The following is a 25,612-nucleotide window of genomic DNA, read 5'->3' on the forward strand; positions in this document are numbered from 1 at the left end:
TGATGTTGAAGAATCATTGCTTTGACACTGCTGATCTTTGCTTTTCCAGCAACTCTGGCATTCGTTCACCTGTCTTCCCAAGTGATGTGTAAAATTTTTCAGAGACACTGCTGAAGGAATCTTTCGAGGAGTTAGAGATGGCGTTATAAGTGGTCCATGCTTCACAAGCATACAGTAAGTAAGGTTGGTAGTACAATAGCTTTGTAAACAAGCATTTTGGTTTCCCTGCGAATGTCCTGATCCTCAAACACTCTGCACTTCAATCAAGAGAAAGCTGTACTTGCAGAGCTCAGTTGATGCAATTCTGGGCTGCATCAATAGGAGTATAGCATCTAGATCAAGGGAAGTAATAGTGCCACTGTATTCTGCTCTGGTCAGACCTCACCTGGAGTACTGTGTCCAGTTCTGGGCACCACAGTTCAAGAAGGACACTGAGAAACTGGAACGTGTCCAGAGGAGGGCAACCAAAATGGTCAAAGGCCTGGAAACGATGCCTTATGAGGAACGGCTAAGGGAGCTGGGCATGTTTAGCCTGGAGAAGAGGAGGTTAAGGGGTGATATGATAGCCATGTTCAAATATATAAAAGGATGTCACATAGAGGAGGGAGAAAGGTTGTTTTCTGCTGCTCCAGAGAAGTGGACACGGAGCAATGGATCCAAACTACAAGAAAGAAGATTCCACCTAAACATTAGGAAGAACTTCCTGACAGTAAGAGCTGTTCGACAGTGGAATTTGCTGCCAAGGAGTGTGGTGGAGTCTCCTTCTTTGGAGGTCTTTAAGCAGAGGCTTGACAACCATATGTCAGGAGTGCTCTGATGGTGTTTCCTGCTTGGCAGGGGGTTGGACTCGATGGCCCTTGTGGTCTCTTCCAACTCTATGATTCTATGATGGATTTCGGCATCAATGTCGGCCCTTGTGGAATGATAACTGCCCAGGTAGGAAAAGTGATAGACATTTTCAAACATTACACCATTGAGTTGGATAAAATATTGAATTAAATATTGGGGGTAGCAGGCAGTCCCCGCCCCAACAAATTGATCACGAGACGTGGTGCATGCACACAGTCTGAATGGCAATGCCTGTCAACTTTGAGGGCCCCAGCCCCCTTAAATATTTGGGGGGGGGCAACCAACTCTCTTTAAAAAACAGCCACCACCTCCCCTGCCAGCAATACTTATAAATGATGCAGAGCAAATTCCCTAATGCTGCCAAAACAATAAGAGCCCTTCAGAATTTCAAGGCATCCTTCTGCTTATTTAAGTCCACATTGCTCCCTTAAATCTACGCTGTTGACATTCTTTTTAAATAGCCAACCGACCAACTCTTTCTAACAGAGGTTTCATTATCTTCCTTATATGATATACGATACCTTTATTGTCATTGTCCCATACAGAACAATGAAACTGAAAAACTACATAAAACATTCAAAACCCCCTAGAAACTCTGAAACCCCATTTTAAAATATACTATACTATACTATACTATACTATACTATACTATACTATACTATACTATAAAATACACTATACTACAGAGACCCCTTATGCTACGTTTAGAACCAGAATTGCATTAGCGTAGAAACTGTTTCTCAGGCGGCTAGTCCTGGCCTTTATAACCCTGTACCTTCTTCCAGAAGGCAGAAGCTGAAAGAGATCATTTCCGGGGTGCGTACTATCCTGCGCTATCTCTGCCGCTTTCTTTTGGTACCTGGCAGCATAGATTTGATCCAAGGTGGGAAGAGTGCACCCAATTATTCTCTCTGCAGTCTTTACAACCCTGGATAGCATTGTTTTTTCCCTGGCCGTGCAGCTCCCAAACCACACACAGAGACCATAAGTTAATACGCTCTCCACAGTGCAATGGTAAAATGCCATCAACAGGTCCTTTGAGAGATTGTTTTTCTGGAGGATTCTCAGAAAGTATAACATCTGCTGTGCTCTCTTCATCAGGTCTTTGCTGTTTTCTCCCCAGGTTAGGTCGTCTCTCAACTCCACTCCCTTGTACCCCAGCACTAAATTATCTCTCCCTGGTTTTGGGAAAGAGCAGCACATCTGATGTCAGGGGGATGCTCGTAGAAAAATATGTGTTTGTTTCAGCACAGAGGGACTTCTGGCACAATTCACCAGTGTTTGCTCTCACCCATGTCAGGCACGGAGACATTTAAATATGATGAAGATGATGATTGATCCACTGCCATCAATGCACATGCTGCTGAAAATAAAATAAAAAGTAAAGAAAATAAAAGTCCTTTCAGTCTAAATTTGGACAGGGTGGGTGGGTGAGGCAACAGAAAGGGAGAAACTAGGTAAAGAGCGGATGTGGGGGAAATCCACTTAGATGCACATTCATACTCCATAGAAGTGATTACATTAAATTGCAGTTTAATCTGAGATTAAAACCACAGACTTTTTTTCATGACTGATGGACTTCCATATTATAAAGGAATAATTCCCTTAAAACGAAAGACGAGATAACCCATAGTGTAGAGAGAAATAGTCAGATCAGGATATTGGGTCAAGGATTTATTTTGAACGGATGCATATTAACACTGATTCTCTTTATAAAAACGGACTCACACATGAACCTCTATACACAGAAGTAAGTTTACACATTGGTTGGGCAGTGTTCTCGAAGCTACCAGCATCAGTTTGACCAAACTGCGGGAGGCAGTGGAAGACAGGAGTGCCTGGCATGCTCTGGTCCATGGGGTCACGAAGAGTCGGACACAACTAAACGACAAAACAACAACAACAAGTTTACACATATAATTAGATTGACTGGAACTTGGGGTTCGCTTAACACCGGAGGCAGGCTTTCAGGTTATACTAAAACTCTTCCTCAAGATTAGGTTATTAGACCTGACGTCAAAGTTGCTGGAGAATCTGGCTGATGTTTTCCTAGTTGCCAAGGTTTATGGGACAACCACTTTGGTCGGCATGGCGACAGCCTTGGTTGAATGCAAGCACTTCATTCTGATGTCAAGTATGATGTCACAATCAGGATAAACTCCAAGTCTTGGCTAAAGGAGAGACAAGTTAATAATCAGATCAAGGCTGGTTGAGACGGATCTTTATGCCAAGTGATGAAAAGGTTTGTTTGGGGACTATCTGGTGTTTGAGATGACACTTCCACCATCAGTTTTGCAGTAAGGTAAAGGGACCCCTTACCGTTAGGTCCAGTTGCGGACGACTCTAGGGTTGCAGCGCTCATCTCGCTTTACTGGCCGAGGGAGCCGGCGTACAGCTTCCGGGTCATGTGGCCAGCATGACTAAGCCGCTTCTGGCGAACCAGAGCAGCGCACAGAAACGCCATTTACCTTCCCGCCTATTTATCTACTTGCACTTTGACATGCTTTCGAACTGCTAGGTTGGCAGGAGCAGGGGCCGAGCAACGGGAGCTCACCCCGTACATACTACTACTACTACTAATATTTCTGACCGGGCACTGTTTCCGACTGCAGTATTCTGGCTATGTCTGGATGCATGGAACCTCTACCATAGCCACAGCCTTTAATTCAATTTTAAAAATAAGCATCTCTCCTCCCAGGCTTCCGCCTGCAGCCTGCTTCTGTCTCAGCTCTCATCACATAGACCTTAACTTTTGTCTTTCTAACTACCACCCAGTTCAAGGATGGAGGCCAACTTATTTGTCCTCTGGCACAAAACCACTTCATTTGTTACCCTAATGACCCGTACTTAGGGGCCCTTGAATTGAATCCTCCATTAGATTTTAACCCTTGCTGGATCCAGGAATTAGAAGAGATTCAGGCATACAGGTGACCCTCCCCACAACTCACAATATTATTATGGCACAGCCATAAGGATTTTATGAAATACAGATTAAATGATTATCAGGTTTTGGCCTCAAGATGGCGTTGCTGCCTTGTACATACTGGAGTAATAATTATTAATACTGGATTAATAAAACACATCTACTAAAGGTGGTGTGTGTGTGTGTGTGTGTGTGTGTGTGTGTAAATCCAAATGTATGGCAAGACATGTCGGAGGTGTAGATTCTGGTGAATTTCCTTTGCAAAACAAGCTCAACAACTTTTGTGTCCAGATTTTCACTTTTTGAAGTATGGCATGATATAACTCACAAAACTGATGGTGCACGGACACTATAAAAACTGGTGAGATTACCTTTTGATTGTGTCTCTAGATCTGTATATGCTCTATACTTTTGTAATCTAGAGTCTAGTTCTTGAAATAATTTGGCTTGTAGGGGTCAACTGAAGAGATTCATGATCTCACTAGATGCTGCTCACATATGTTGAATCTTTATCTAACCTCTTAGAGCACCATGATTTAGAAGAAGAATTTGTAGAAATCGCATATATTATCACCTGTGTGTACCTCATGCTTCCATTTCTAAGGGGCAAGACTACATATTGCTATTATTGAGAATCCTTTTGTTTTACCCCACACTTTCCCTGTCCGTAATCCTAAACCCAGTACCCCTTCCAGTTATGACTCTTGAGACAATTTCACTGACTTTTTATTTATAACCTATGCCTACTCTAAGACATCATGATTCTGATGGTACCACGTAAGATATAACTGACCTGCCTATTATATTGGCCAGAGTGGGATGTGTTCATAGAAAAGAAAACACACAATGCTCGCGAACCTGCAGAAGGTCAATTAATTTCAAATTTTATTTGTCGCTTAGAAAAAGAAGAGCAATCATTGATTAGCACTGGGAACCACCTGTCTGCAAGTACCGTATTTTTCGCTCTATAAGATGCACGAGACCATAAGACGCACCTAGTTTTTGGAGGAGGAAAACAAGAAAAAAAATATTCTGAATCTCAGAAGCCAGAACAACAAGAGGGATTGCTGCGCAGCGAAAGCAGCAATCCCTCTTGCTGTTCTGGCTTCTGGGATAGCTGCGCAGCCTGCATACACTCCATAAGACGCACACACATTTCCCCTTACTTTTTAGGAGGGAAAAAGTGAGTCTTATAGAGCAAAAAATACAGTAGCTACTGACAAAGATGTTGTCAGGTGGAATAGCACTGGAAATATATCTAAGCTTTTAGCAAGCATCTGTATATGTGGCTGTAGAACTAAATATACAAAATATACATTTGCAATATACATATACAAATATACTAAATATACTAAATAAACAAGATGTCACAAAGCTAAGGTATTTGACACAGAACAACAGTGCAGGGAGTTGTTAGAGAGCTGTAGCTGGTAGCAAAGTGACCATTTCCTTGAGCATCGTACAAAGAACTTGAACAGCTGACAACGCAAACACAGGAGAGTCTAACCACAGACCCAGTTATGCTATTATATAGTACTTTTTGTGTCTACTTAGCAGTTTGTATATTGGACTATGTGCCCTACATTTACAGCTTGGACAGGAAAAAGGGAATCTGATTTATTTTTAGAAATCCCAACAAATGCTTTCTTCCTTTTTTCATTCATCAGAGTTAACCTGCATCTCTCTCTCTCTCTCTCTCTCTCTCTCTCTCTCTCTCTCCAGTATTCAACAATCAAGAACACACATTCTTGCAGTGTAATAATAACATTGTAAGATCAGTGAACGGCTTGCTAGCACAGGTGAAAAGTATTTAAACAGCCAATTGCTGATTAATTTAATGATTTAATCTAGCCTTCCTTCTCTTGATGTGTGGGTTCATACTTTCTTATCTTCAGATTAAGAAATAAACTTGTATGCCGTGTGGAAGACTTGAGCATCATTGAGTTCCTCCACAGAACCTCTTCAGTACCAGATTTCACACACACACACACACACACACACCAAATAAAATAAGTGGGGGAATTTGGCAAAAATAAAAATGGGGTTGTGTGAATTATCGTTAAAACTTGTAACCAAAACCAAATTAGGCTTTTGCAAATACTGCAATTAAAGCAGTAAAGGAAATACGGAAAATATAGGTGCTTATTTGCTAATATTAGAAGACAGAGGAGGTGTGCTTGGTTTTAAAGAGAAATAATATAAATAGTGAGCAAAACAGAAACAAGTTGGACTGGAGGAAGAGAAATTAATTATCCAAAGATATAGACCCTATAGAATAAAGGACAGAAAGGGGTGCATGGTTTCTGTGTTGCAATGGCCCATCCGCACTGTACATTTAAAGCAGTATTCCCAATGAATTCTGGGAGTTGTAGTCCCCCCCCCATTCATCCCCCCAATGAATTCTGGGAGTTGTAGTTTGTTAAAGGCACTGGCGAAAAGTTGTTAGGAGAGCTCCCTCACAGAACTACAATTACCAGAATGGTTTAGCAATTCCTCTTTTGATGGAACTCAGAGAACTGTAGCTTTGTGCGGAGAATATGACTCTCCAAACAAACTACAGTTCCCAAGATTCATGGGGGGGAGCTATGATTGTTTCTGACGGTATGATACGATACTGCTTTAAATGTATAGCACAGATGGCCTGTTAACCAATTAACCAACGCATAGCCAAACAAATCAACCCACTTGAAGGATTACTGTTAATCTCTTTTCCTTAGGGTGTCCCTATTTTCAATGGAGAAATGTTGGGGGGTATGGAGTTCTCCGACTCCAGAGCCGTCTGAAGGCAATCCTGTACAGTGAAGGTTTTTTAAAAAAACGTCTAGTGTTTTATTATGTTATTATACATGTTGGATGCCGCCCAGAGTGGCTGAGGCAACCCAGTCAGTTGTGTGGGGTATAAAGAATAAAATTATCATTATGGAATGGGGCGTCCCTCTTTTCATCAGAGAAATGTTGGGCGGCATGCTTGGTATATTTCAAAAAGCAAAGGGTATGAAAAGCTCTGGATTGGGAGAAGGTAACGTGTGGGAACGCACTGAACTGATTTGGAGGAGAAGGGCAAGAAAAGCTTGCTATCCACATTACACAACAATCCAGAGGAGATCTGGACGTCTGGGTGACCTTGGGCCACAAGCCCATTCTCATCTACCCCATCAATGTTATTGTTCCTCCTAACTGTGAACTCAAGATGATGGGTGCACCTCAATTGCAGACAAAGGAGGGTACTGAGAAACATTACTATGCTTGGAGGAACTTGTGTTTTGTGTGTGTGTGTGTGTGTGTAATGCACTTGGAGGGAAGAGCTGGCTGGAACTCTAAACAGAAGCAGCAGAACGCACTGCAACATTTGGTTGCAGCTCCCATTTGTGACATACCACAGATGAAGTCCCTGCTTTGAAGCATTTACCATATAGAAATCCTCCTCCTCCTTTTGGGCTGACCAGTGTAAAAGCATGAGACAAAAGGAGCTGGAAGGAAAGAGGAAACTTTGCACAATCTGGAAGAGAGTGAAAGAAGGAAAGAGGGGTAAAGGAATTAAAGAAAACAAAAAACATGAGAATAGGTGGGGGGGGGGGAGAGGAGGAAAAGCCAAATCCAGAGGGAAAAGAGAGAGAGAAATTGGGCAGCCTGAGCGCAGGCCAATGTATGTGAGACGGGGGCAAAATGGCACATGTGGTTCTGTGTTAAGTACATGTAAATTACGTACCCTGGGGCAAAAACATGTCAGGAATGTTTGTAAAATTAAGAGAAAAATGTATCCTTCTGCGTGTAAACAATTATCAAGCAAACCTTTATCAGTGGACTCATAGTTCAGATGAGGGGTTTTCTGACCTCTCCTCCCAGACCCTCCAAGTTACCTTATTTTTCAGGGAACCGCCCCGGTTTCTGATTTGATCTGGAATGTCCCAATTTCCCTTAAAAAGGTAAAGGGACCCCTGATCGTTAGGTCCAGTCGCAGACGACACTGGGGTTGCGGCGCTCATCTTGCTTTATTGGCCGAGGGAGCCGACGTACAGCTTCCGGGTCATGTGGCCAGCATGACTAAGCCGCTTCTGGCGAACCAGAACAGCACACGGAAACGCCGTTTACCTTCCCGCTGGAGCGGTACCTATTTATCTACTTGCACTTTGACGTGCTTTCAAACTGCTAGGTTGGCAGGAGCTGGGACCGAGCAATGGAAGCTCACCCCGTTGCGGGGATTCGAACCACCGACCTTCTGATCGGCAAGCCCTAGGCTCTGTGATTTAACCCACAGCGCCACCCGCGTCCCTATTTTCCTCAGAGAAATGTCAGAGGGTATGGAGTTATGTTACCCCCCCCCCCAAGCCAAGGAGATAAGTAACCAGACAAGCTTTAGAAGGCATCTGAAGGCAGCCCTGCATAGGGAAGCTTTCTAATGTTTAATGTTTTCATATATTTTGGAAGCCTCCCAGAGTGTCTGGCACAATCCTGTCAGATGGGTGGGATATAAATAACACAATTATTATTATTATTATTAGTAGTAGTAGTAGTAGTATGGAACAGAATGCCCCTATTTTCATTGGAGAAATGTTGGACGGCATGTCCTCCTTACTGGGAGCCAACACAACAACTGGATGACAAAGTGAGGTCTCTTACTGCCCTAAAAGGGGACAGCCCACCCCCCTTGCACATCCTCAGGTGCACAACATATCCCAGACAGGACCTCCCATAGCTCTGTTGGTTAGAGCATGGTGCTGATAACGCCAAGGTTGCAAGTTTGATCCCTGTAAGGGACAGCTGCAGGGCTGAATTTAGGTTTGATGAGGCCCTAAGCTACTGAAGGTATGGGGCCTTTTATATGTCCAGCTGCCCTTTGTCTTCTTTTTTTTAATTGTAAAAATATTTTATTGTTTATTTAACATAATTGTTACAAAATATAAGCAAACTATTACAAATACATACATACATATTTCAAATAAGCACATATATATGAAAAAAGGAACAAAAGAGAAAAAAAGAAGGAAAAAAATAAAGAGAAAAAAAGAAGAAAAGTTGGAAGAATTTCATGTATATTTGTCAACAACAAATTGTCACTGTTTTTTGTGTTGAATATATTCTATATGATATTCATGGACCTAATAGCCATTTGCACATAACAAAATATGCATTTTATCAAAGTAATTGTTGAACTGAAATACAATTAAAAGGTAAAGGTACCCCTGCCCGTACGGGCCAGTCGTGTCCGACTGGGGTTGTGCGCCCATCTCACTTAAGAGGCCGGGGGCCAGCGCTGTCCGAAGACACTTCCGGGTCACGTGGCCAGCGTGACAAGCTGCATCTGGTGAGCCAGCACAGCACACGGAAACGCTGTTTACCTCCCTGCTAGTAAGTGGTCCCTATTTATCTACTTGTACCCGGGGGTGCTTTCGAACTGCTAGGTTGGCAGGCGCTGGTCCAAACGACGGGAGCGCACCCCGCCACGGGGATTCAAACCGCTGACCTGACGATCGGCAAGTCCTAGGTGCTGAGGTTTTACCCACAGCGCCACCCGCGTCCCAAGAAATACAATTAAGAAGAAGTATATTAATAGTGAAATACAATTAAGAAGTAAGGGATGCAGGTGGCGCTGTGGGTTAAACCACAGAGCCTAGGACTTGCTGATCAGAAGGTTGGCGGTTCGAATCCCCGTGACAGGGTGAGCTCCTGTTGCTCGGTCCCTGCTCCTGCCAACCTAGCAGTTCAAAAGCACGAAGTGCAAGTAGATAAATAGGTACCGCTCCGGCGGGAAGGTAAACGGTGTTTGTGTGCACTGCTCTGGTTTGCAAAAAGCGGCTTAGTCATGCTGGCCACATGACCCTGAAGCTGTACGCCAGCTCCCTTGGTCAGTAAAGCGAGATGAGCGCCGCAACCCCAGAGTTGTCCATGACTGGACCTAACGGTCAGGGGTCCCTTTACCTTTACAGTGGTACCTTGGTTTCCATACGCCTTGGTTTGCATACGTTTTGGATTACAAACACGTCAAACCCAGAAGTGTGTGTCCTGGTTTGCAACCTTTTTTTGGATTACAATCCCAGCAAAGGAAGAATGGATTTAAAAACTCATGGAGTATGCAGAAATGGCAAAACTTACTGGAAGAATGAGAAATCAAGATAACAAACTTTTTATAGAAGAATGGAAATGGTTTACTGAATATTTACAGATAAATTGTAAACAGATAAAAACATTGGCAGAATTATTGTAAGAGTATGTATTTAAACTAAATTAGCAAATTAAGTGAATTTGGATATGCAGAAGATATTAAAAATAAGTTTAAGGAACTGCAGAAAGAGGGGGAAGGAAGTCAAGTTCTGAAATGTTAAAATGATTGTAAAATTAGTGAAATGCAGTGCTTTTTTCTGGGGGGGCGCACCCCCCCCAAACATTTTGTGAATCTAAGTTTGGCCTCATTGAGGGGCAGTATTTCAATATGAGTGAGAAAATGAGAGTACCCCTAAACATTTTTTAAGGGGAAAAAAGCAGTGGTGAAATGTTTAAACCTGAAACGCAGAAATAAAATGAGAGCGCCAGAGACGGAGCAGATGGTTCATAAGCTCTTTAGAATGCGAGTGGGCATTATTCCACTGGAAAATGTTGACCAGGGCCAGTTCTGGGGTGACTTCTAATAGCTGTTTCGTTATTTCGAGGACACAGCCCTGGCGTGGGGCAAAGGGGACACGGATCCTCCTCGCGGCTCAGGCGGGGGAGCGCCAGAGACCGGATCCCTCCTTCCCACCGAGTGGAAGCGAGAGGGCGGAGCGCGTCGGCGTTGAAATGCGAGTCCCTCCAAGATCCGCCTCTACAATCTGCGCGCTGCGCCCCGGAGCCCCGGAGGAGGCGCCCAGGCGCGCGGAGAGGGCGGGCTGCTTGCGGGCTGCCTGCTCCGTCTCTGCCTCGGAGGGAAGGGGGGCAAAACGAAAACAAGCGGCCGAGAAGGGGCTCCGGGCCGAGACGAGATCGCGAAGTCTCTCTCCCGGCCATGATTTGCGGCAGGAAGAAAAAGGCGTGCAGAGAAAAGCAGCGCTGCTGCCCGCGCCAACAGCAGCAACAACTCTCCAGCCAGCCGTGCGCAATCGTGCCCAAACTCTCCGGGCACCGCGCCTTCAAAAAACTGGGTAAGTCAGAGAAGTGAAGTGCCCGGTGGGTATTAAGAAAAATAGGAGAGCTTCCCCGCTCCCGGCAAGTCTTTCCTAACTTTGCAGGTTCCTCCTGTCGGTTATTCTTTCCAAAACTCCTCCGCAATGTTTTTGTTGGACCTGATTAGCGCCCAGGGCGCAGCCCCCGCATATACATTAGCGCCAGGGCTCAGCCCCCGCATATGCATATATATGTGCGGGGGCTGAGCCCTGGCGCTAATTAGGTCCAGCAAAAACAGTGCGGAGAAGTTAAATGAGTCAATATATTTATTTAGCGCTGGAGTGAGGTGGCGTCATAGGAGACGAGAGGGCCCCTGAGCAGCTGCAGAGTGCATTTCTGTCACAGCTGAAATCGCTCCCGGTGCCCCAGCGGATAGGGGTGTAAATTGGGGGTGGGCTTCTCCAGCGGGCAAAGGAATGTGTTTCCAGACGAACATTTCTTTCTGTCTCGACATTAAACGCCGGCTGCTTTTAGCCTGGGTGTTGCCATAACTCTAGGAACGCAGGATTTAATTTGTCTCCTTGCACGGTGCGGGACCTATTTTCCATACCGTATCAGCCTTGAGGCATGTGACCTGATTAAAAAGAACAAAGTGCTTTTTTTTTTTTTTTTTACTAATCTGAATGTAATTTGTACTTCGACACAGATAATGTAATATTTGAATAATTGGTTCTTGAGTGATTCTGATTTGCCAGGTGCCTTAACCGCAAGTTGCCCTTTAGGCAGTAGGAAATTTTTTTGGGGGGGGGGAGTGAAGAATGTAAGATTTAAGCAAATGATTGTCAAAAGTTCCTTCGGTCAGCTGCTGGGTGGCTTAATGGAAAACCTGAGTTCTTGTACTAAACCGGATTTGAGCGAAGGGGATTTAATTGCTATCCTTTGCTTTATTTGTGTGGTTTTTTGGAATCGGAATCAAATGTTTACTTTTGTCCGGGTCAACAGTAGTCTGTGAGCTTAATTCAGGTTCTCCATGCTGTGTCTGTAAAAATACATTAAAAACCAAATGGCATCTAGCACAAGGCACAGGCAGAAGTCATATGTCAAGATCATCAGCAATTTTTAAGTGGTCATTGGGGAAAAGGCTGGGAGCCACAGAGGCAATACCAACCAGTGGGCAGCAGTAGGGTACTGTAGGCAGTGGGAAAAAGCAGTGTGTTTGTGGTCAGAAATGGCTTAGCAATGTCACTGGAATGAACCACTGCAATAAACCTTTAAAATTTCTCAGTGTTTACATTTAGATAACATTTTCTCTTGAGATTTGATCAGGGCACGGCACCATTTTCGTTCTAGGTGAAAGTTAAAAAGAAGAAGTAATTGCTTTACTTTTTGAGTCAAATTGAGCAGTTTCGTTAAAGAAGAGGCATGGCCAAAGCTGGGAGTGGTTGGTGCTAAAATTGGTTTTGGATGAAGCTACAAGACCAAGACTAAGGGACGCGGGTGGCGCTGTGGGTTAAACCACAGAGCCTAGGACTTGCCGATCAGAAGGTCAGCGGTTCGAATCCCCGCGACGGGGTGAGCTCCCATTGCTTGGTCCCTGCTCCTGCCAAGCTAGCAGTTCGAAAGCACGTCAAAGTGCAAGTAGATAAATAGGTACCGCTCCGGTGGGTACCTATGCGCTGCTCTGGTTCTGTGCGCTGCTCTGGTTTCTGTGCGCTGCTCTGGTTCGCCAGAAGCGGCTCAGTCATGCTGGCCACATGACCCGGAAGCTGCACGCCGGCTCCCTCGGCTAGTAAAGCGAGATGAGCTCTGCAACCCCAGAGCCATCCGGTCAGGGATCCCTTTACCTTTACAAGACCAAGACTAGTCTTACCTGCAAGAGACTTCTTTGTAATAAATTGCCACCATGGTACCAGAAGCCCTATGTGGAGTGGAGATTGATGGATGAAATAAACATATAGGAACTCATGCATTACCTCGTTGCTAGATTTGATTTCATCCTTCAGCCTTCTCATCTTACGTATACTCTGGCTTCACTAGGGAGTTTTGGCCTGATCCGAGGTGGGTTGCAACAGGAGCACTACCACCTTGCGAATACATGGTAAAAGTTTTAAAGATTGCATGTCTGGGTTAAAATTGGGTCATGGGCCAGAAAAATTTAAAGAGGACAGCCCTAGTGAATATATACACTTTTAAAATCACGAGTTGCAATAGACTAGGACTGTCTTTTAGTTGATTTCTCTAAGTTGAGGTAGTTTTTAACCAGCTATCTGATTACATCAAAAATCCTTTATTAAGTTCATAAATCTCTTCCCCACTTACAGGTGTTCTTTCTGTGAAAGCCTACTTCTGGTTTAATATCCAGAATTGATATTAGTCAATTAAATACGGATGTCCCTTGGAGGACATGGAAAGAAATAGGAGAAGAATTTAATATCCATGAGCTACCACTTAACAATAAAGGATTCTTTTCATTATTTCTTTTAAAAACCTCTGTTTCAATAGTACAAATGGATTTTTAAAATAAACTAGTGTGACCAGCAATGAGGACACTTCTTGTAGCACAGTCACTAAAGAGAACTGATTAGCTGGTCTTAAAGATTCACTTGCTTAGCTTTTCCATTTATTTACAATATGGAGATACTGACTTCCTTGCAGTTTTACAGTACGGCAAGCACTCTGGATGTTCAAAAGAACTGTATAAATACTGAGTGTTATTATTTCTAATCCCCTGCTTAAACATTTGCTCCTCTGATCAGCAGCTGGGAATTTGATTTTTCTGTCAATTAAAGATTGCATTCCTAACAGAAATGGATATAAGACACAGTAAATGAAAACAGCCACCTGGTTCTGCCTATTTCACACAGCTTAATTCTCTCCAGAAGTGAAAGGTCTGAATGTGGTTTTGTTAAACTCAGTGGAAGAAAGGTTCTGGGGAATATCCAGACAAAGTGAATTCCTTGAGTATGGAATGTCTCACAATAATTAAATTGGAGATTATTTGTATTTTAAAAAAATGATACTGCTTAACATAATAAAAAATATCTAAGCAGTTCTTACATATAAACTGTAAACATGCAATAGTAACATTCAATAACATTTCCTAAAAACTTTGTTGTTGTTTAGTCGTGTCTGACTCTTTGTGACCCCATGGACCAGAGCACACCAGGCACTCCTGTCTTCCACTGCCTCCCGCAGTTTGGTCAAACTCATGTTCGTAGCTTTGAGAACACTGTCCAACCATCTCGTCCTCCGTCGTCCCCTTCTGCTTGTGCCCTCCATCTTTCCCAACATCAGGGTCTTTTCCAGGGAGTCTTCTCTTCTCATGAGGTGGCCAAAGTATTGGAGCCTCAGCTTCAGGATCTGTCCTTCCAGTGAGCACTCAGGGCTGATTTCCTTCAGAATGGAGAGGTTTGATCTTCTTGCAGTCCATGGGACTCTCAAGAGTCTCCTCCAGCACCATAATTCAAATGCATCTATTCTTCGGCGATCAGCCTTCTTTATGGTCCAGCTCTCACTTCCATACATCACTACTGGGGAAACCATAACTATACGGGCCTTTGTCGGCAAGGTGATGTCTCTGCTTTTTAAGGTGCTGTCTAGGTTTGTCATTGCTTTTCTCCCAAGAAGCAGGCGTCTTCTGAGAAATCTCTATGTGGGACAAGAAACTACAGTTAGAACTGGATATGAAACAATGGTTTGGTTGGTTCAAAATTGGGAAAGGAGTATGACAAGGCTGTATATTGTCTCCCTGTTTATTTAACTTGTATGCAGAATTCCTTAAAACTAGCTACAAGTAAATGCCTATCACCTTGACCAGAAGCCAAATTCACTGTGAAGAAGCTGGGATTTAAAAAAAAATCTCCTTGTGCCTAAATGACTGTGTCTGCGCCACGCAGGTTTCCTTGTGGAGGGAGGTAAGGAACCACTTCTGAAAAGGCTCTTTTCCTGGTCGTTGCCTGCCACACCTTAAAAGGAGCCCTTTGGGGTGACAATCTGAATGAATGGATGGACTAGTTCTGAAGGGTAGAGAACACAGCAGTCATCATGCCCGCAGATTACAAAAAGCGTGAATTGTGTCCGCCAAGCCCAGAAAGTACACAAGAATCCAACACTGAACAGGAATAAATAGAGCAAATTGGGGGGTCTGCAAGGAATCTTGGGGTGGGGGCTAACCGTAGGGATTTTTTTCTTTGAGATGCAACAGCACTGAGGTTTTCATTGGGGGTGGAGCTATTAAAATGTTGAATGGTGCACACCCAATCAAAAAGCCCCGAACTCCAGTTTTCTCTTCCGCCAGGATCCGTTGAGGTTTTAGGGCATGGGTAGGTGGGTGGCGCTGTGGGTTAAACCACACAGGGCCTAGGACTTGCCGATCAGAAGGTTGGCGGTTTGAATCCCCGCGACGGGGTGAGCTCCCGTTGCTCGGTCCCTGCTCCTGCCAACCTAGCAGTTCGAAAGCACGTAGAGTGCAAGTAGATAAATAGGTACCACTCCAGCGGGAAGATAAACGGCGTTTCCGTGCGCTGCTGTGGGTTGCCAGAAGCGGCTTACTCATGCTGGCCACATGACCCGGAAGCTGTACGCCGGCTCCCTCGGCCAATAAAGCGAGATGAGCGCCGCAACCCCAGAGTCGGTCACGACTGGACCTAATGGTCAGGGGTCCCTTTACTCTTTAGGCAGACTAAGACCCGTGGGCCAGATCCGGCCCAATCGCCTTCTAAATCCGGCTCGTGGACGGCTCAGGAATCAGTGTGGTTTTACATGAGTAGAATGTGTCCTTTTATTTAAAATGCATCTCTGGGTTATTTGTGGGGCATAGGAATTCGTTCATTTTTTCTGTCTTCAAAATATAGTGCGGCCCTCCACAAGGTCTGAGGGACAGTGGGCCATCCCACTGCTGAAAAAGTTTGCTGACCCCTGTTCTAGGGGATCTGCCCCATTCGGAGCTTTAGCAGTCCTTTGCAAAGGTAGAAGGGAGTTGTGGATTGGAATCAAATGTGCTTTCTTCCTCCCTGTTCAGCAAACTGAGTCCCTGTGTGGAAGCCAGTCTAATGACAACCTGAGAACTTCTCCTGGAGCTCTGTTCTCAGGTTGCCAAATTTCCGTGGCCGTGTGAGGGTAACATGCTTATGCAGTGGTACCTTGGTTTAAGAACATCTTAGTTTATGAACAACTTGGATTAAGAACGCTGCAAACCCGGAAGGAGGTGTTTTGGTTTGTGAGCTTTGCCTCGGAAGCAGAACATGTTGAGTGTGTTCCATTTGTAAATTGAGCCCCCCGCTGCTATGGGAAAGCACGCCTTGGTTTCAGAACAGACTTCCGGAAAGGATTAAGTTTGTAAACCAAGGTACCACTGTACAGCCTTTGGCCTTTCCCATGGGGGGGGGGGGGGGCTTTCCTTTCAAAACAAGGAATCTTAAACCTTTTCAGACCCCAACCCAAAGATGCGTTTGACAGTTCATTTCTCAATCTTTCCCCACATATTTGCATCCTCCTCAAGAGGTCCGGAGGGTGGCAAAACGAGAACGGGGCCTTCTCTGCAGTGGTTCCCCATCTGTGCAATGCTCTCCCCAGGGAAGTTCGCCTGACGCCTTCATTATACACCTTTAAGCCTCCATGCAAAAATGTTCCTTTTTAACCAGGCCTTTGGTTGACCTGATTTACATCCTTTTAAAATGTGGAGGGTTTTTTGGCGGTGGAGCTATTGGGTTGTTGTTTTTATTTTTATTAGTTATTCTGTGGTTTTATATCTTGATTTTATTCTGTGAACTGCCCTAAGGAACCCCCCCCCCCCCCCGGGCATAGGGCAGTATATAAATTCAAATAATAATAATAATAATAATTGTGGTGGTTGTGCTCCTGTTGTGACCCACCTTGGATCAGACACTATCTGCTAGTGGATTTTCACCCCACCCCTTGAAGACCAGTGCTTTAAACTGCCCCCACAGTTCCCCCCCACACACACACATAGTCAGTGGTTCGAATCCCCGCGACGGGGTGAGCTTCTTTTGGGGAGACGGCAGTGGACCCTCACAAATCCACAACGATTTTGGATGTGCGTGTATTCTTAACTTGCCACTTTCATTGGACGGGGGCCGTAACATTTCACTCAAATTACGTGCAGATAAATAGCATGAACTCTAGTGTCAGCTGCTTCTGCTATATACATGTAAAATAAATTGTGAGCTGTGTTTTGATTCGTATTCTAATCTTGTTCATTGTTTAATCTAATTTGGGTTATGAAATCTAAACTGTGACTCACAATACTTTTGCTTGGAACTTTTCCAGCATGAAATCTTGCATAGTCTGATCTCTATTGCCGTGTCTGTTTCTGGTTCTCTTAGCTGGTGCTTGGATTTTATTTTATTTTTATCAAATTGATGCCAGTGTGATATTTTCCCAAGTAACTTTGCAAAGCATTTTTCTCCCCCTTTAGAATGTGACAGCGATTTCGCAATCCTTGCTGTGGTCGTTTGTCAGTAGGTTTTCGTTCTTTTCCCTGGAACAGGAGCTGATGTAGTTACAGTGGTGCCCCGCAAGACGAATGCCTCGCAAGACGGAAAACCCGCTAGACAAAAGGGTTTTCCGTTTTGGAGGTGCTTCGCAGGACGAATTTCTCTATGGGCTTGCTTCGCAAGACGAAAATGTCTTGCGATTCCTGGGGTTTTTTTTCACTCCCCACCCCCTTTTTCTAAGGCACTAAGCTGCTAATAGCCTTTTAGCAGCTAATCCGCTAATCCCTTAAGCCTTTAATAACTGCTAATAGCCGCTAAACCGCTAATAGCGCTAATCCGCTAATGGGCTTGCTTTGCAAGACAAAAAAAAACGCTAGACGAAGAGACTCACGAAACGGATTCTTTTCGTCTTGCGAGGCACCACTGTATTTGGCCAGCCTTCTGCTTGTAATCTCCTTTTCCGTATAGGCTTTTGGGAAGCTCACTGTGAAGGCCCCCCTCTTAATACTAGAGAAACAGTTCCAGAGCCTAGATTGCAAGATTTGGCTTTTCTGGACATTCCAGCGGAACAGGTATACACAAACTTGCAGCTCGGCAGGTCAAACACAAGAACCCCCTAGCTACACATACAGACCCTCCAAGTGTCCCTATTGTCCAGGGACACCCATAATTTAGGGAAGCCGTCCCAGTTTCTGATTTGATCCCAGAATGTCCCACTTTTCCTTAGGATGTCCCTATTTTCATTGGAGAAATGTTGGAGGGTATGAGTCATCCAACCCGCCCCCTCCCCCAAGCCGCCTGAAGGCAATCCTATATAGGGAAGTTTCTAAAAGGTTTAATGTTTTATTATGTTTTTATATATGTTGGAAGTAAGGGACACGGGTGGCGCTATGGGTAAAACCACAGAGCCTAGGACTTGCCGATCAGAAGGTCAGCGGTTCGAATCCCCGCCACGGGGTGAGCTCCCGTTGCTCGGTCCCTGCTCCTGCCAACCTAGCAGTTCGAAAGCACGTCAAAGTGCAAGTAGATAAATAGGTACCGCTCTGGCGGGAAGGTAAACGGCGTTTCCGTGCACTGCTCTGGTTCGCCAGAAGTGGCTTAGTCATGCCCGGAAGCTGTACGCAGGCCAATAAAGCGAGATGAGCACCGTAGCCCCAGAGTCGGTCACGGCTGGACCAGGGTCCCTTTACCTTTACCTTATATATGTTGGAAACTGCCCAGAGTGGCTGCAGCAATCTAGTATAATGTGTAGGGTGTAAATCAGAGGTCAGCAACGTGTGGCCCATGGGCCGGAAGCCCATTTAACCGGCCCACGAGCTGCCTCAGAACTGAGCCGCCCACTCTGTGAGTCCTGGCACGCTGTGCTAAACTGGTGCGGCACAGAGACTCTCTTCTGCGACTCCAGAAATCACTTCTGTGCGTGCGCAGACGACGGAAATCACGTCTGCGTGTGTCTGTGGCGCCAGAAATCACTTCTGCGCAGGTGCAATTTTTGGCGTCTGGGCATGCGCAGAAGCAATTTCTGGTGCCGCGGACATGCACAGACGCGATTTCTGGCATTGCGCTGTGCCGGCCCGGCCCACAGAGGATCTCCACGGGAGTGATCCGGCCCAGGCAAGGTAAACCTTGCCAACCCCCCGTATAAATAGTAAAATTGCCATTATGGAATGGGATGCCCCTGTTTTCATCAGAGAAATGTTGGAGGGTATTGCATGATGGTTGGCAGTACAGTGGTACCACAGGTTAAGAACTTAATTCGTTCTGGAGGTCTGTTCTTAACCTGAAACTGTTCTCAACCTGAGGTACCACTCTAACTAATGGGGCCTCCTGCTGCTGCCGCACAATTTCTGTTCTCATCCTGAGGTAAAGTTCTTAACCCGCGGTTCTATTTCTGGGTTATCAGAGTCTGTAACCGGAAGTGTATGTAACCTGAGGCACCACTGTAAAGAACATATACAAACTTGACTAGATAAGACCAAGGCTCGGTCTAGGGCAGCATCCTTTTTTCAATGGTGTCTACCGAAGAACGAGAAGAACCTACGGGTTTATTGGGAGGAGAGAGTAAAACAGGAGAGGGCATGGTGCATAAAGACAGAAGGAACAGCTCCCTTGTTTTTCAGCCTCAGGCAAGCTGCAAAAAGAGGTTTGCTAGTCCCTAGTGAGACCTGCACCTGGCTGGGCAGGCTTTGTTTGGTTTGATGGGTCACAAGTTTTGCTGGCCTAAAGTACAGAGTGATTCCAATAACCAAAAGCAGTGTGGAATTTGCATTCATTTTGAAATTTGGTGTTCTGAAAGAGCTGGCATGCTTACCTGAAGTTGATAGCTAGCAGATTCATTTCTCCAGGATGTGTCCTTGTGTTTTTTCCAGCGGTGGAACAATGAATATTCTGTATTCTTGCACTCGATTTCTTCTTACTTCGGCTGGGCCAAAGCGCCACTTGTAATCTCAGCGAATGATATGAAGAGGAATGTCTTTCTCTGCAGCATCTAACAGTGCAGTCCTGTTTGCTTAGAGAGGTTAGCGTGTGTGTATACGGTTGCAGACTGAGTTTATGGGGCAGAGTAAGCGTAAGCAAGACATACCTGCACAAAAACACCCAGGGCCTTTGTCTGAAACAGAGCAATGGATGATTTCAAGGGAATGGCAACACAGACAGAACCGAACGATCCGATTTGGCAAGCAGGTTTCCCACAGAAAGTTGCGACAAATTGGAAAAGTGATAAAGTCCCTTCTAGATCAGAGTGGATTCAAAAAAATGACTGAATACAGTGGTACCTCAGGTTACATACGCTTCAGGTTACATACACTTCAGGTTACAGACTCTGCTAACCCAGAAATAGTACTTCAGGCTAAGAACTTTGCTTCAGGATGAGAACAGAAATCATGCTCCGGCGGTGCGGTGGCAGCAGGAGGCCCCATTAGCTAAAGTGGTGCTTCAGGTTAAGAACAGTTTCAGGTTAAGAACCGACCTCTGGAACGAATTAAGTACTGAACCCGAGGTACCACTGTACTCAGAATTACACCAGTTATCAGAAAGAATAAAAAATAAACCAAAGGAAGTATTTACCACAAAATGGGAAGTCTTTAAAATTTATTTGAAAAATAACAATGACAGCTTGAAGTCTGTAGCAGCTTTTGAATAACTTCAGTCGGAGTTTTAAATCTGATGGAAAACCTAGGATAGAATAAATAACATTAAAGCCAAAATATGCTATAATATGGCACTGAATAACGGATGAGAAATAGAAGTAACGGGTAGACGGGAAGTCAGCTACATAGGAAAAAGTCATTTTTATGTTAAATGTATTGTGAGCCATATTCAATGTATTGGTGTTGTTGTTTTGTATTTTTCTTTTCTTCTTTCTTTCTTAGTTGTTAGGTGATGGATATCTGTGTATCTTCATATTTTCTTTTTATATGCGGTGTATTAAAATGAAATAAAAACAATTTAAAAATTAAATAGAGGGAAAAAAGATAGTTGCTGCGGAGAGCTTGGGAGACAGATTGGGGAATGCAATTCTGCCTCTAATTTTTGCACATCCCTCAATGTATTACCTGTTTTGATGGGGGGCAGCGGAATATCTTCCCCCCAAAGCAGGTGGCCTTTCCCTGATGGTGCCGGATCTGCAATGAATCACGGGCGCCGGTCTTTTTGGTGTGCAAAATCAGCACGGGTGTGGAATAGCGAAAGAGGTTGCCCAACTTGAATGGGAAAATCTAATTTAAGCTTGGCCATCAGGCTTGTTGGGGGGCTTTGGGTAAGTCACGTTGCCCCTGCTGTATCTATTCCACAGGCTTCATTGAGTGGGGGATAGGCTGTAGGCTTACCAATCTTACTTGTTAGTGGTGTCAAAATAGAGTGGTACCTTGGTTCTCAAACCCCTTTGTAACCCAAACAACGTGGAAGCCAAACACTGCAAACCTGGATGTAGGTGTTCCGGTTTGTGAACTTTTTTTCAGAGGCCAAATATGCTCCATTTTGAGTGTTACACTTCCGTTTTGAGTGCCACGCTTCCATTTTGCGTATTACACTGAGGTCTGCCTGTTTTTGTTATTTATTTTATGTTTTTGTTTTTGCGGCTCTTTTTGTTTTGTTTTGTGACTGTGTGGAACCCAGTACAGCTATTGATTGATTGATTGTGTGACTGCAGTACAGTGGTGCCTCGCAAGACGAAAAGAATCCGTTCCAGGAGTCTTTTCGTCTTGCGGTTTTTTCGTCTTGCGAAGCAAGCCCATTGACGGAGTAGCGCTATTAGCGCTATTGGCTAAAAAAGGGCTAAAAACGGCTTTTTTAGGGGGGGGATTAGCGGTTTTGCTGCTAAAATGCTTTTAGCAGCTTAGCGATTCAGAATAAGGGGTTTTGGAGCAAAAAAAAAAAAATCGATTTTTTTTCGTCATTTTTCGTCTTGCGAAGCAAGCCCATAGGGGAATTCGTCCTGCGAAGCGCCTCTGCAGACGGAAAACCCTTTTGTCTTGCGGGTTTTCCGTCTTGCGAGGCATTCGTCTTGCGGGGCACCACTGTACATTGTTTATTACTTTCATTTTATGGATCCATGGTCTCGTTGTTGCTGTTTAGTCGTTTAGTCGCGTCCAACTCTTCATGACCCCATGGACCAGAGCACGCCAGGCACTCCTGTCTTCCACTGCCTCCCGCAGTTTGGTCAAACTCATGCTGGTAGCTTTGAGAACACTATCCAACCATCTCGTCCTCTTTTGTCCCCTTCTCCTTGTGCCCTCCATCTTTCCCAACATCAGGGTCTTTTCCAGGGAGTCTTCTCTTCTCATGAGGTGGCCAAAGTATTGGAGCCTCAGCTTCACGATCTGTCCTTCCGGTGAGCACTCAGGGCTGATTTCCAAGAATGGATAAGAATGGACTCGTTAGATAGTAAAATTCATGTTAAATTGGTGTCTTAGGAGTTGATCATAAAAATCTGGAACGGATTAATCCATTTTGCATTACTTTCAATTGGAAAGAACACCTTGGTTTTCGAACGTACTTCCAGAATGGATTAAATTTGAGAACCAAGGTACCACTGTACACATGAGCACAGGATGAAAGAATTGGAATCTGAGTATGGGAGATATGAAGCCTCCCTCAGACTTTTCAATTCCTGTAAAAACTGTTGTCTGCCTCTAGCCCCAGTGGGGTCAAGGAAAGGGTTTCAAACAAGTGGACTATCAGTCCTGCCACAAGAGAGGCCCTCGGTGGTATGAATTGTACCTCAGTACGTTTTTGTTTGAGGAAATGCAACTAAAGTTTTTTACTGCTGCTTAAAGGTATGACTGCTCTCCCTATATTCCCCCACAACTTTGCCAGCTTAGATTGGCTAGCGGTGCTAATGCATCTTTCGATGAAGTGAGTGGACCTACAGTCATACCCTAGAAGCTGAACGCCTTGGCACTCAAACATTTTGGCTCCTGAACGCTGCAAACCTGAAAGTGAGTGTTCCGGTTTGCGAATGTTCTTTTGGAACCTGAACGTTTGGCGCGGCTTCCTGCGGCCAATCGAAAGCCACCCCTTGGTTTCCAAACTTTTTGGAATTTGAACGGACTTCCCAAACGGCTTTCGTTCGGCTTCCGAGGTACGACTGTATAGCTTTCAGGACCTCTTCTGCTGTGTGCCTGCTCTGTGCAGGCACACAGCAGAAGAGCTCTGGGGTTGTGTAGGTAAGATGTTTCAGGTGGAAATTAATGGCGTGGTCAGATTTGACCACCCAGCAGTTGCTCTGGGACCACACCTATGGTTGTCACTGAAAAATGTACATTTCACCTGTATTGCAAATAAAGCTAATGGTTCTTCCTTCACGAGGCACGAAAACGAGAACCGTTGGGAAAATGGTTGCTGCGTCCCTCGTCAAGTTATCTGTTCCTAAACACTTGGATGAGTGGGTTGTGGTAATAATTAGTATCCATATTACTATTTACGTTGCCAAGCACAATTCAAGGTGTTGGTGCTGAGCTTTAAAGCCCTAAATGGCCTCGGCCCAGTATACCTGAAGGAGTGTCTCCACCCCCATCGTTCAACCCAGACATTGAGGTCCAGCTCTGAGGGCCTTCTAGTGGTTCCCTCACTGCTAGAAGATTACATGGAACCAGGCTGAGGGCCTTCTCAGTGGTGGCACCTGCCCTGTGGAACGCCCTCCCGTCAAATGTCAAGGAGATAAACAACTATCTGACTTTTAAAAGACATCTGGAGGCAGCCCCGTTTAGGAAAGTTTTTAATGTTTGAAGTTTTATTCTGTTTTTGGTCCTCTGTTGGGAGCTGCCCAGAGTGGCTGGGGAAACCCAGCCAGATGGGCAGAGTATAAATAAAATAATAATAATAATAATAATAATAATAATAATAATAATAATAATAATAATAGATCAAATTTATATCCCACCCTTTCTCCCCAAGTTGCACGGGATGACAAACAGATAGCACAAATGGAAAGCAAAAACTAAGCAAGAACATTCTGAAGCAGTTAAAAACATTCTAAAAACAATTACAGTTAAAAGCATTCCAAGGTAATTACAAGGTATTATGTGTCTGCACATTTGCCTTCTGGTACCTAATCCATCTTGGGAGCCAGTGTTCCAACCCTGAGGCCATCCATACCTTAAACTGCCCATTTTTATGCCTTATCGAAAAGCTGCTTATAAATTGCAACTATGTGGATAAATAAATAAAAACTCAAGCAACTCTAGGTGAGCCGCCTCTCATATAGAGATCGGAATGTGCTGTATTAAGGTGCTTGGGTGAAATATATATAATCATCTATGAGATCATATCTGCTTGGACCGGCTTGACTCTATTTGTGAAGGGCCATCATGGCTGTGAATATCTGTTTTCAACTGGTGGGCTGAGACCTGCAAGCAGGTCACACATAAATGTTAAGAGTTAAGTTGTGTGAGTGGCGCTGCCACCAGTTTTTGATTAGGGTGTTTGTTTTTTGCTTTTCATGAGAGAGAGAGAGTAGAAAAAGAGAAACCAGAATAACCAAGATGCCTCCTCACAGGGCCGGCTCCGCTATTAGGCAAAGTTACTTCCCCTTACTTCTGGGTTTGCAGTGTACAGGAGTCAATTTGTTCGACAACTAAGCCGTTTGGGAACCAAGGGAGCAGCTGATTTTGAATGACACAAAAGGGCACCAAATCGTTAATTTAATTTAATACAGTGGTACCTTGGGTTATGAACTTAATTCGTTCCAAAGGTCCGTTCTTAACCCAAAACCGTTCTTAACCTGAGGCGCGCTTTTGCTAATGGGGCCTCCCGCTTCCGCCATGCCGCTGGCACGCAATTCCCGTTCTCATCCTGAGGTACTACTTATGGGTTAGCAGAATTTGTAACCCGAGGTACCACTGTATTGTATTTTTTTCTGCCTGTGCTGGTCTCTTGCAATATTCTTCCTCAGTTGCCAAACTAACTTGACCGGCCTCAAGTACCATGCACCTTGACCATTCGCTTTTCTGCTTCAGGCAGCAAAATGTCTTGGGCCGACCCTGCTCCTCCTGTACCTTGAACAGCTGGGAGGAAGACAGAATTTGATCAGGTGCAGCAGCCGATCTTACGGGGGTGGGGGGAAAGTGCCCCCGCCACAATTTTCTCTTCTATAGAAGAATTGTTACGGGTCTTGCCTTCCTTTGTACCCAGCGCAGAAAGAGAGGAGAAAGGCAATCAACTACGATTTAAAAAATAATGATGCCCTATGTTGCTGTTTGAGGTTCCAAGTGGGTTCCATGTCTAAAACAGGTTGAAGACTGATATATCGGAGAACATTTCCAGAGAAGACCAAAACAACCCCAGGTGTGCTCTTGGCACCTCCCTGCCCTGTGCACAGAAAGTATCTTGCACGCACAGACAAGCCTAAACTTGTCTGGTCTGTTGTTCTACCATCCAGGAGTACCCAGACCAGCTGATGGCAAAATCTTCTTGCAAACATACAGCCCTGTTTGTTAGGACCATGAGGCTTGAAACTTCCGTCTCCAGACACAGAGCATGCAAAATTCCATGCTCTAGCTCTCGCTTCCCATATTGGAAACTACAGTGGTACCTCGGGTTAAGAACCTAATTCGTTTTGGAGGTCCGTTCTTAACCTGAAACTGTTCTTAACCTGAGGTACCACTTTAGCTAATGGGGCCTCCCGCTGCCGCTGCACGATTTCTGTTCTCATCCTGAAGCAAAGTTCTTAACCCGAGGTAATATTTCTGGGTTAGCGGAGTCTGTAACCTGAAGCATATGTAACCTGAAGCATATGTAACCCGAGGTACCACTGTACTGCTTCTCCTGCAATGAATTAAAATAGTGCACCTAGGTAGTTAAGAGA

The 25,612-nt window shown here is 44.7% G+C and overlaps 1 protein-coding gene and 1 long non-coding RNA gene across 2 annotated transcripts in view; both read left to right on the plus strand.

Annotated features, from left to right (window-relative positions):
• Nucleotides 1-2,236: 2,236 nt before the first annotated feature.
• Nucleotides 2,237-5,692, plus strand: LOC310661697. Its single transcript, XR_014504075.1, has 2 exons — nt 2,237-3,091; nt 5,495-5,692. It is a non-coding gene; the product is annotated as an uncharacterized lncRNA (long non-coding RNA).
• A 4,856-nt stretch (nt 5,693-10,548) lies between these two features.
• PLCD3 (phospholipase C delta 3) overlaps nt 10,549-25,612 on the plus strand; it is an 86,385-nt gene continuing 71,321 nt past the window's right edge. The window contains exon 1 of the mRNA XM_083407646.1: nt 10,549-10,887. Within this exon, the coding sequence (XP_083263772.1) occupies nt 10,752-10,887 (136 nt within the window). The 5' untranslated portion in view covers nt 10,549-10,751. The remainder of the gene's footprint in view (nt 10,888-25,612) is intronic.

This window comes from Podarcis tiliguerta, assembly GCF_965153285.1.
Source record: "Podarcis tiliguerta genome assembly, chromosome: 13".
Classification (NCBI taxonomy): Eukaryota; Metazoa; Chordata; class Lepidosauria; order Squamata; family Lacertidae; genus Podarcis; species Podarcis tiliguerta.